Source organism: Ursus americanus, chromosome 25 (genome assembly GCF_024610735.1).
Source record: "Ursus americanus isolate L20-20 chromosome 25, mUrsAme1.1.p, whole genome shotgun sequence".
Taxonomy (NCBI): Eukaryota; Metazoa; Chordata; class Mammalia; order Carnivora; family Ursidae; genus Ursus; species Ursus americanus.
Genome location: NC_142151.1, coordinates 10,803,489 through 10,816,189, shown reverse-complemented (window position 1 = coordinate 10,816,189; position 12,701 = coordinate 10,803,489). Strand labels below are relative to the sequence as shown.

General features: G+C 36.1%; 1 protein-coding gene across 1 annotated transcript; it reads left to right on the top strand.

Annotated features, from left to right (window-relative positions):
* Positions 1–3,715: 3,715 nt before the first annotated feature.
* Positions 3,716–12,471, top strand: CD69 (CD69 molecule). The gene is made up of 5 exons (XM_045781335.2): positions 3,716–3,890; positions 8,262–8,384; positions 9,551–9,750; positions 10,107–10,210; positions 11,280–12,471. Exons 1-5 carry the CDS (start codon positions 3,827–3,829, stop codon positions 11,389–11,391), a joined length of 603 nt encoding a protein of 200 aa, XP_045637291.1. The 5' UTR covers positions 3,716–3,826; the 3' UTR covers positions 11,392–12,471.
* Positions 12,472–12,701: the final 230 nt, after the last annotated feature.

The following is a 12,701-nucleotide window of genomic DNA, read 5'->3' as shown; positions in this document are numbered from 1 at the left end:
ATAAGTTGGATGCTAATATTTTTAATTTATAGATAACAAAGCCAAAGCTCAGTGGAGCTGTGTATACTTCCCAAAGCCGCACAGTTAACAAATACTTGAGCTGATACTCACCTACATTCTGTCATGTATCTACCCAATAAATATTTATTGAAATCCTTCTATGTTCTTGGTGCGATTATTCATCGTTGAATAAGTTAGCCATGCCCCTGCTCTTGAAGACGTTACTTTCCAGTAAGGGAAATAATAATAATAATGCTAATTTTTTTGAGAGAGAGAGCACGAGCAGGGAACGGCAGAGGGTAAGGGAGATAATCTTAAACAGGCTCCCCACTGAGCGCAGAGCCAGATGTGGGGCCTGATCTCACAATCCTGAGACCATGACCTGAGCCAAAATCGAGAGTCAAATACTTAACCTTAACCAACTGAGCCACCCAGGTACCCCAATAATGATTATTTTTAAAACTATATAGATATACATATATCTAATGAGCTACAAAATTTCAGACAAGAATATATTTAATGAGATAGTGAGGTAATAAATTGTGGCCAATGGGAGGTAATTTGTACAGGGCGTCGGGGAAAGTCTTATTGAGAAGGTGACACATGAGGTAATATAAATAAGAAAAAACTGTCAGCCATGGAAAATCTGAAAGCAGAGAGAACAAGAGCAAGAACACACTCCATAAAATTAAAATAAGTTTAACTTTTTCAAGGAACAGAAAGAAAGTCAGCATTGCTGACTTACAGGGAGTGAGAGGGAAAATTGTGGGAGAGGATTATTTGTCTGTAAAATCTATACTTTTTAAATGATGCTAATTAGCCTAACTGTTCTGGAATATTCAAATTTCAAAAATAGTTGGTGTCCAACTAAGAAAGTTACTTTTTTCACACGAATATGGGAGTCATTAGAGGGGAAAAGTCACATTAGTAAGTGGTAAAACTGGACCACGATTCCTAGGGTAGTCCAAGGAGCTGTTGAAAACTGCTCTGCATGAGGAAAATGCACACGGAAAGGATTATCAGTGTGTGTAGATATTTTCTTTCTCTCTCTTTATACCCCACAGACTTGGGAGAGTTCAAATACTGTTGCAGATTTATAACTGTTACACTGTCTTGTTACCGGACCTTCAGGACCCGTCTTGAGCCTCAATGTCATAGAAATGAACACTGAACACGAGACAAAGAAAGCCAGGCAGAATTTATAAGAGATAGCTTGTATACAAGGGAATCAACAAGAAAGAGGAATGTCGCTCCCCAAAGGGGTAGTGTGCAAGTCTTATAAAGGCACTCTTCCAAAGGGTGAGGGGCTGGCAGTGAGGAAGAGTCCTTCAGTCCCACGGCCATTATCTGTGGTTGTTATTTTTCAGTGGACTTCACACAATCAGAGGATGCCTTTCTCCATGGTCGGCATTCTTCTAGGGCTCCTGGAAAATAGAAATACTTGTGCAAGCAGACTTTACATTGTGACTTCTAATTTTGTCCAGACAACCATTAATCCCTAATAACTGTTATCTATCATTTGTTTGCTTTCCCAGAAGGAGGTATTTGTCTCTAAGAGTATGGAAACTTTAAACCTCGGACTTTTGCCTCCGACCTATGGCCTTATAGGAATTAAGTTCCTCTTGCTTTTCCTATACTCTCTCAATCCCATGCATTCTTCAAAACATAGGGTATGTAATTAGTATCGGAATGTGGACATTAACCCAGATCTCCCAACTTTAGAAAAATAAACAGAAGATCTGATCTAAGTTGCTTTCACCCAAAGAAATTAGCAAAAGCATCAGCTGTTTCCATCAAGTACCCAACTTGACCCTTCCATCACTCATCTCCATATTCAATATTCAAGTGTGCACTTGCTATCCAGTAGCAGTCTGCAATCCCACACACCTCCTCTTGTAGCACTCTATAGTTTAGAACTTTTATGTTTTTATACATATTCTTTCATTAGTTCATATTTATTTATTCATGCATTCAACAAGTATGTATAGTATGTACTGAGTACATACCAGCTTCCAGTTACTATGTCAGGGGTTAGAGACACAGAAGGGGCAAGCCAGAAAAAGTTCTTGCCCCCAAGCAGCTTACAGTCTAGTACGGAAAGCAGATGATAAACAATGGTATAATATCAGATATCACCAAGTGATATAAAGAAAAATAAACGTATATGGTGGCGTAAAGCATGAGGTTCTATTTTACATAGAGAAGGTAAGTGAAGAAATTTCTGGGCAGGTCACAGTTGAATAGTGAATAAAATGAGTTGAAGGGAGAGCAAGACTTGCAAGCAGATGGAAGAAGAACGTTTTAGAGAAAATACAAAGATTCTGTAGTGGGGGTATGCTTGACATTTTTGTGGTTTAGCAGAGGTTACAGCTGGAGAAGACAGTGACTAATAGGGACAATGGCAGGAGAGGTAGCCAGGGCCAGATCATGGACCTTCTCAACTATAAGAAGGCCTTTGGATTTTACAGTAATTTTGATAAGAAGCCTTTGAGGGTAAGAGGGAAGAAGAGATGAACATCTCACCGAAGTGGTATGACTTAATTGTAAAACGACCCTTCTTCTTGCTGTTATGTGGAAAACATAGTAGGAAATTGACTGAAAGAATGGAGTGGAAGCAAAGAGAGCCCTTAAGACCAACATGTACCTCTTCATGTCTTAGGTTAACAAATAAATAAAATGGCCCAACTAAGCTACAGTAGATGATAATTCCCAGCCCACCAAGGCATAATACTTCCACCAAGGCTTTATTCTGAAAACACATAGTCTTTAAAGAGGTGGTATTAATGATAAAAATTCTGGCAGCAAGATTGATAACCAGAGTGGTATTTTGATCCCCTCCTTAAATCACCATACACAGACATTCTGCCTTCATAGCTCATCGGGATGGTATTGATACCGTGACAATATATTTTTTACAATAATCATACTCCAAATGTCTGACACCTCAGAGATACAGGAAAATAATCTAAAACAGGGGAAATTTAGAGAAGAATAAGATATTAGGAGAAATTAGGGCAATCTAAATGAAAGTAAAATATGACCAAAAAATTAACAGGACATAAATGAAACAGATAATTTAAGATAAACAATTTTAGAACATACAAAGGAAGTTCCAGACCACAAGGTTTCTATTTCCTTAAAGCAAGTACGTACTAAATGATACCTTAAAAGAACTAGTCCCCAGGGAAGACATGAACGATACCCTTCTGACAGCCAATTCATAGCTTCCTAAGTAAAATTCTTCCAGAGTGGAGAGAGATCCATGTGGACAGAGATCTTAAAATTCTTATTTAACAATAAATCCTCTAGCTCCAAACAGCGTCAGGTTCAAAGTGCATGCTGAATACATATTAGCTATTAATTAAATAAGTGAATGAGGTTCCACGGGAAATATTACTCTCCAAATTATTTCCACCTCGAAGTTAGGAATCCTTAACTTTTCATTCTTTACTTAAATATGCCATCTCCTAAGTTATTTGTGTTTTTCACAAATTTGAAGAAGGATGTCTCAGATTCTGGGAAAATCCCGCTTGTCTCTTCATGCTACACCTACAGTTGTGAGAAAGCACATTTCAGACAACAGGGAAAACCCACAGCTCACCACAATAACACATTGTAAATTGTCTGGGTCGCTGGAGCATAAATTAAAGAGAACTGATGAAGTTGAGTGGTTAGGAGGCAGGAGGAAGGGGGTGGAGACAATACAACTGAATATAAACGCTGAGGTATCTCACAGACCCAGAGACTGAACAAGAGCTTCGGCAAAGACTTTTGCTATAGATTGGCTTGACCTGGGATTAACCAAGGAATCTTGACCAGAACAAAGATGAGTGCTGAAGATTTTCCCATAACAGAGAACAGCTCCTTGCATCCAGAGGGTGGGCAACAAAGTAAGTAGACCTTTGTTATACATTGGTAACAAAACTCTGTCTGTCTGTCTTTCACACACATCTACCCATCATCTCTCTCCCCCACACACATCTATCTACCTGTCTGTCTATCATCTATCTATCTATCTATTATCTATCTATCTACCTATCTATCTATCTATCTATCTATCTATCTATCTACCATCTATCTATCATCTATCTATCTATCTATCTATCTATCTATCTATCTATCTATCAACATCTATCATCTATCTATCTATCTATCTATCTACCATCTATCTATCATCTATCTATCTATCTACCATCTATCTATCTATCATCTATCTATCATCTATCCATCTATCATCTATCATCTATCTATCATCTATCCATCTATCATCTATCATCTATCTATCATCTATCATCTATCTATCAATCATCTATCACCTATCTACTTATCTATCATGTATCCCTCTATCTTTTGATATTAGCAGCATTTTAAAAAATGAGCCTTTGTCTTTAGAGACACTGGATTACGTTTTACTTCAGTCCAGGTAAAGGAGAAAATGGGAACAAGTAAATATTTCTCTATCCGTGAGAAGACAGGATACCTGAGACTTGAGAGGAAACCACAAAGGTGGATTTCTGAAGTTTGTTAAAGATCTGTTTTTTGTTTCAGTGTATATCATATCAGTTCTTCAGACTTAACTAGAAAACTCCCTGCACTGGCCCAGCGCATTCACCACCATTTTTCTGTATCCATCGGTACCTGCTTCAGGAAGCAATGCCTCTCTTTACAGCAATTCTGTTTTTCCCGTAACTAGTTACATTCTTTATTGTCTTCACCTTGTGTCTTTGTACGCTTTCTGTTTGCTTCAGCTTCTGTTCTCATGACAGCATCCTCCAGTTGCTGGGAATGAGGGTTTCCAATCTTTGAAAGAATAGCTATATACATATCTGAGCAGTTACCAGGTCTGGAGGTAATTTCTTACGAGAACGTCATGAAAAATTCTTGAAAATACAAACTTCTGCTTCTGTCCTCTTCATGGAACTCTTCATTTCATCATTCTGTTTCCCCTTTCAATCACGGGCTTCAAATTCTACGTGCATCATACACGGTTCTTCCTTTTGTCTTTCATCAAAATCCATCAAAATATGATCATCTTAGCTATTTACCTTTTCCTCTTTTCTATTCATCTATTCTGCCCGCAGAACCTATTCTATTTCCTATTACTAGAATGCTCCCATTGTTTTTCCTATAATGTGTTTCTGTGAGGTTTTCTTGATTTTTTCCATTTATCCCTCTTCTTCTCTAATTAATGAGGTGTGCCCCAAAACACTAGCATGTGGGAGAGACAGTTTACTTATAAGCAAAGTTATCCAGCAAAAAAAAAAAGGTGTGTTATGAACAGCAGAGCTGAACAATCTGGAGAAAGAGACTGTTTTCTGAGTCCATGTCTATTAGACTGGTTTATGTTAAAAAGACACCAGTCACTTCTGATAAACCCATCTTTCACCGAAGAGCACAAAATCAAGTGCAGATAACAACTGTAAGCCTTACAGATTTCTGGTGGCTAGGTAATCACACTTCTATGGCCCCATTGAGCTACTGAAAAGAAGAAATGTATATAATAATAAAACTACTCAATAAGTAGAGAGCATAGGGGAAAGAAGAAGGACCTATTTCAGGAATCCTCAGCTTTTTCTGAGTTCACCCAATTTTCTGTTAAATGTTTAGTTTATGCTGCCCTCGTGGTTGCTTTATTAGTATGAACAATCCTTGGGCATCACCTTTGGATGTCTCAATATATCATCGTGGATTTATTTTCAGTTTCTTCATTAATGAACAAGGCCCATAATCAGAGCGGAAGTATGCTGTTGGGGGAGTGTTTTGTCACCTAGGTGATAAATCAAACTGTGAGTAACAACAGCCCTCACGAATGGAAAACAAATGTACAGTCTGAGAACCATCTCCACAGTTTGCATACTGGATAAGCCAATAGACGGAGCTAGGCTCTGAGTCCATGAGCTATCTGGACGAGTCAGTGTTTGCTAAGGAACCAGAACTCTTGCTTCATTAAGTCTAAGCGGCATGATTGACTCTTACATGGGGAGAAGTGAAACTAGACAGACAGCTCTGAACTTGTTACCCTACCTACCAAGGGTTGCTTCCGGTGATCTAACTGCTGAAAAAAGGAAGATTTGCTTTGAGAAGCTGTGAGAAATAGAACTAGACAGGAGCTCAGTAAAGGCTTCTCTTGCAAAATCTGAATGCAGACCTACGCTGGGAAAAACAATCCCCAACAGCAAAAGCTGATGTTGGCAACCAGTAAACAATGAAAGAAAGCACATCTCTTTGCTCAGTGTGACTTTAGAGAAATGTTTCAAGGAAACGAAATACAAAAATTTCAAGATATGTCCTCTGTTTACAACTTTTTAATTATGGAAGTCATACACATTGAAAAACAGGATATGTTTGCATTTGAGGCTATTTTACATGGTAAACTCTAATATCGTGCAAGTGGCCATTTTACATTTCAGGTTTTGAGACCATAATAGGGAAATATATATTTCTTGTGAAGCCAAATTTTAAAAATCCCAACAGCTCATCCTAGCAAAAATCAAATTCAAGCTCTAGGCACAAAATTGCCTTCACTTCTTCCTCAATTATTCATTTATATTCTAAAACAGATCTTCTTCTAGTTTTTTTTAAACTAAAAATCATCACTCACATCATATTCATATTCCACAAAAATATTTGTTATTGGTGAAATCAAATTTTTACTTTGTTTCAGCATTATATGGAAGGTAAATGAATAATCAACTTCTGCCTAACATTTGTTAATATTATTATATTTCTTCTACAATTTTAACTCCTCTTGAAAAATTCAAACATTTGACTCTTCATTCACATGTCATTTTGAATTGAGGTATATTTTACATACAGCGGATGCACAAATCACAATTATGCAGTTTAATGAATTATAACAAAAACTCCAATCAAGATTTGAAATTTTCTATCACCCTAGAAAGCTCCCCTGTGTTTCTTTCTGGTCAAACTACTTTTCCTACATACATAAAAGCAATCACTTTTCTGATTACTATCACCATAGTTTAGTTCAACTATTCTTTTTAGTTCAACTATTCTTTTTTTTTTTAAGTATAGTTAACATGTATTGTTACATTATTTTCAGGTGTACCACGTAGTAAGGCCACATCCCTTTATGTTATGAGCTCACCACAAGTGTAGCTACCATCTGTCACCATACAACACTACTACAGTATCATTGACAATACTCCCTTTGCAGTGCCTTTCATCCCCATGACTTACTCATCCCATACCTGGAAGCCTGTATCTTCCATCCCCCTTCACCCATCTTACCCACACCCCCATTCTCCTCCCCTCTGCCAACCATCATTTTGTTCTCTGTATTTATAGGTCTGATTCTGCTTTTTGTTTGTTCCTTCATTTGTTTTGTCTTTAAATTCCACATGGGAGTGAAATCATATGGTATTTATCTTAGTCTGACTTATTTCACTTATAGTTCAGCAATTCTTGAATGTCATATAAATGGAAAGATACTGTACATAGTTGAGCTGCATTTTCTTTACTCAACTTTTTTTTTGAGATTCATGCATTTTGTTGCATTACCAGGTTTTTTTAAATTGCTGAATAATATTTGGATATACCATAATTTGTTTATCCTTATTCTTGTTGATGGATATGTGGGTTATTTCTAAGACTTGGCTCTTAAGAATAAAGCTGTTATGAACATTCTTGTTTTGTATAAGTCAAATTGCTGGATCATAGGGTGGGTGTATATTTAATTGTATAAAAAAAGAGTTTTCCAAATTATTTTTCCATCTTACTCTCCTATGAGTAATATATGAAAATTTCAATGGCTTCACATCTGTACCAACTTCACCAAGAGTACCATTAATCTTTTTTTTAATTTTCAATCAAGCTAGTTGTAGCTGTTTATGTATCAATTCAGTATTTTTTATTCATTATCCACATCTATTACATTTATGTCATCTCTCTTAAACAGTAACTACAGAGACGTTAAGGGATTTAGGATGTCCCTTTTATATGTCGTCTAGGATAACCAGAGATTTAATAAATGTTTTTGTGATTCAAACAATAAAATTATGATATACTTAGAATTTTTGTAGCTACTAAGTGCATAGATTGGGGGGATATTTTATGATCTTATTATTCTTCCTGAATTGTTTCGCCATCCTAATTCACTCAAAATTGGGGGGAAATTAACTTATAAAATTCATATAAGAACAGAAGGAGGCATTAAAATGTAAATACCTCAGGAGAATATTGAAAGTCCCTTTCTTAGTTCTACAGTCTGCCTGAATTCATCATCAGCTTTCTCTCTTCAGATAATGCCGCCAGCCCTCATTTTGCAGCACAGAATGAAGGGTCCCTTCAAGTTCCTATCCCATGTGCTGTTGTGAATGTGGTCCTCATCACTGTTTTAATTATAGCTCTCATCGCCATATCAGGTGGGTCTGTACTTCATGAATTCATTGAGCATTCATGTCCAGCTGAAATCAACAAGGATTACCTGGTCTAATTAATGAGAAATTCTGATTAACTTAGAATCATCCCAATTATTAGACATGGCTGATTTCTTTTTTTTTTTTTTAAGATTTTATTTATTTATTCGACAGAGATAGAGACAGCCAGCGAGAGAGGGAACACAAAGAGGGGGAGTGGGAGAGGAAGAAGCAGGCTCATAGTGGAGGAGCCTGATGTGGGGCTCGATCCCAGAACACCAGGATCACGCCCTGAGCCGAAGGCAGACGCTTAACCGCTGTGCCGCCCAGGCGCCCCAGACATGGCTGATTTCTTAAAGAATACTAAATATAACTCCATATTCCTTAGATGATCAGTGCAGTGCTTTCTGAGTTCTAGAGCTTCTTTACAAGTGTTAAAGGTGTCTATGTTTTATAAATTATTGTGGGAGAAAATTATATTTGAGCATATTTGAAAATCTCAAATGAAAGGGACTGATTTAGATTCTTAATAATTAGACATTTAGTTAGGAAAAAATGTGGGCTTCACATTCATTGTTGATAGAAAAAAAAATAAGCCATAGATTAATCAGGAATTGATCAATCTCTTGTCTTTTATCTCCAAGGCCACAGAATGGTGATTATGGATAATTTTAAATATATCTAGAATCTCCCAAAGAGTCAACCATGATATGGTATTCAAAACATATAGCAATACCAAGATACATTTGTGTCTTTACAAACATGAAATTTCACAACTTTATGAAACATCTTCAGCCAGAGATCTTTCCATATTCTGAATTACTTCCCTGCATATTATTCTATCCTTCATCTCCCAATATAGTGTCATATTGACCGCATTGTAATTTATAATGCCCTTTACCTTTTCTAATCCAAAGACTACTTGCAAGATTTTTCTATTTTCCTACCCCCTTCTGAGATTATGGCCCAAAAGACACCCTCTTATTTCTTATGCCCTGACAATAATGATTGCACAACAGGAGATTAGATAAAGTGAGATTAGATAAGACAGATAACCTGCCTTCTTCTTGCTCTTCTCAGAATTCGTTCCTTGTCTCTCATCCTTAACATTGTCACATACTGTGGGTATTTACTTTATTTGTTACTAAAACAAATCACTTTCCTGTTCACAGTGGGCCAATACAATTGTCCAGGCCAATATATATCCCCATTGCCATCAAATAGCCATGTTTCTTCATGCTCAGATGATTGGATTGGATACCAGAGGAAATGCTACTTTATTTCCACTGAAAAGAAGGGCTGGACGCTGGCCCAAAACTTTTGTTATGAACAAGGTGCTACTCTTGCGTTCATTGATTCTGAAAAGGACATGGTAAGATAGTATTCCAAAAAAAATTTCATAAAATATTGCTGTGTTTTAATATAGATAATCTGTGATTTCTTTGTTTCCTGCTAAGTGAAGACATTGTGTCTATCTCCCTAGTAGGATAATTTAGTCACAGAAAGCCGTATGATCAGTCTGAGATCGCAATCAGGGTTCAATTTAATCTTGTAAATTTGCTCTGATTACTTCACGTCAAAGGCCAAAAATCCAAATGAGCTTGTCCTAAATAGAGCTAATAAGTGATCAGCTTAGCTATCATGCCTTAAATTGCAGCTTCTGAAAAATAAGATTAATTATATACTTACCCAGAGGGTAACACACACCTCCTTTGTGCTTTCTTCAAGAGCTTTTTAAAACAATATGTGGGTACAACGAATCATTGGATTGGGCTGAAGACTGAAGATGGTCAGACATGGAAATGGTCCAATGGCAAAGAATTTAACAACTGGTAAGTTTCAAGATGTCTCTTTATCTTTCCCAGAATGGCAGCTCAGGGAAGCCATTTGCCTTTCAAAGAACTGTTGTGTATGATGGTTGTGCCCTGTATGAACAGAGCTTTATCAGTCTGGTTTGTATGCTTATACTCTTTTGAATTCTTTAAAGAAGGGTTTTAATGTTGCCATTTTTCCTTTTTATCCACTTGGAAGTCATACAATAAATGCTTCTAGTAATCTTATCTCAGCAAATTTTTGTGTGAATAACAGATTCAGACATATTCCGGAAATAACTACAATGATGCAAAAAGAAAAATCCAATATTGCCAATCCCATATATATATATATATGTATATATATTCCTGATAAGCTGACTTTTTAGAAAATAATTCCCCTTTACTCTTTCTCAGTCGTCATCCCCACAGGGATAAAGCACAATATTTCTGATAGCAAATTAGAAGCTTCTGTGAACCTGACAGAAAACTTGCCCCAGTATGGAAAATGTTGACTTTAATTTTATTACCTATAATTGATGTACGTTTTGAAGTTTGAAGGACATTTTATATAGTTAGTGTTAACCTTTGCCCTCTGAAAACTCAGAACTGGATAAATTTCTAGCCTTCTAAATAGTTTTATGATAATTACTAATATGGAAAATAAATTAAAATTTCTAGGAAGGGCATTCTCAATATGTATCCTATGGTTCCTTACATACAGATTGGCTTAGAGGCCATCAATCCTCTAAAACTGTATGCATGATTGTTGAATGTGTATACTTCCTGGGGATTGTTTCTCCAGGGGTTTAACTGAGAAACAACCAAGAGTCACTCCTCTGGTGGCATGCCAACCAGATAAATGGAACTCTTTGCTCTTAGCTTTTTATCTTCCTTCCACAGACCCTTTCTTTCAATTCTTGTCTACTGTCTCTATAGATTAGTTTATGGTCACTTGACCAGCTGACATGTTTCACGAGCTTCCACCAAGCAAAAAAAATCAGAGGCTACCCTCGCAAAGTTCATTCTCATATAACTGAATAGAAAGGATGAACTGAAAATAATTCTAAGTTTCTTTCTTTTTTGACAGGTTCAACCTCACAGGATCTGAGAACTGTGCATTTCTGAATAGTACAGGGGTCAGCAGCACAGCATGTGGAAAGAATTTATCCTCGATATGTAGCAAACCCACTAAACAATGAGGAAACATGTTCGCTTTTAGACTATTAAAACACAGAACTCAAGGAAATTTGTGTTGATCAATGCTGCTCTACGGTCAGAAATTTTCCACAAAGACTTTGTAAAAAAAACTTTGCCTTACTTTGGAAACCTTCTTCCAAACAAGACTATGGGGAAAAAAAGAAGAGAAATTCCGGGAATATCTGCATTGTGGAACATTCCTGCCATGAGCTGAAAAAGTCACAGGTTGACTTATCATTACATCCAAGAATGAGAAAAACAACTATAAACCTTATGGATGCACTTTATATTTTTTAGAATTTAGAAATAATGAAATAGCTAGGCTTAGAGTTATTATTTATTGTTGAATGACTACCAAAACTGAGTGTGCTTCATGTATTTGCACTATTTGAACATGTTAGATGGTGGTATTAAAAACCGAATGTAATCATAAGAAATTTTAACTGGTAGCACGGACATTTAGTCTAAATGCATTTTTTTTTTAAATCAGAGAACATGTGTAAGTGGACAAATGCTTATGAAACTAAGCTTTGTAATATTTCTCTCTTTTTAGAGAAGTTTGCCAGGTTACTTTGTCATTTTCCCACCAAGAGTGGGTGATCATGTATTTATATTGTTGTTGTTGTTTTCACTTCTTCTGTGTAACTCATCTTTTTCAATGGTCCATAATTCACTGTCTTAAGAATTTTACATGTAGCATTTTATAGAGATACGGACAGAAACAAATATGAGGAATATTTGTGAAACAGATAAAAGTATTGGAAAACGTGCAATATGTGATGTGGCAAACTCCTATCAGGAAAACCTCTGTGTTGTTTAAACTTGGAATAATAATAGTCTTATTGGACTCTAAATGTGTACGTTTCCTATCAAGTCTATCCTGTGCAATGCTTCTGATGAAGTGTTTTCTGAGTGCAATAGTGTTTGTCTTTTGTATTCAGTGCCATTATAAGCTGATTTTACGTATGTTAAGATAAAAGTAGAATCGACAAAATGGTCTCTAAGGAGTGTTCGTTTCTTGAAATACACTTAAAATTATGTCATGCTAGAAATCAGGAAATAGATACTATAACATTTTTAAAAAACTTATCTATAGTAAAACCTTAGCTTTATAAGTTTGTACTTTTTAAATTGTTTTCATATATTTTTCCAAAAGAGCTATATTTATTTTTCTGCATAGCAGATGCTCAGTAAATATTCTAATTGACTTGGGAAGAATATATGTCATTTAAGGTTTTTCTTTTACTCTAATATTTTCTTCCTTCCTGTTATTATTCACCTTCATACTAAACAGGCATAGGAAATTAGAAGA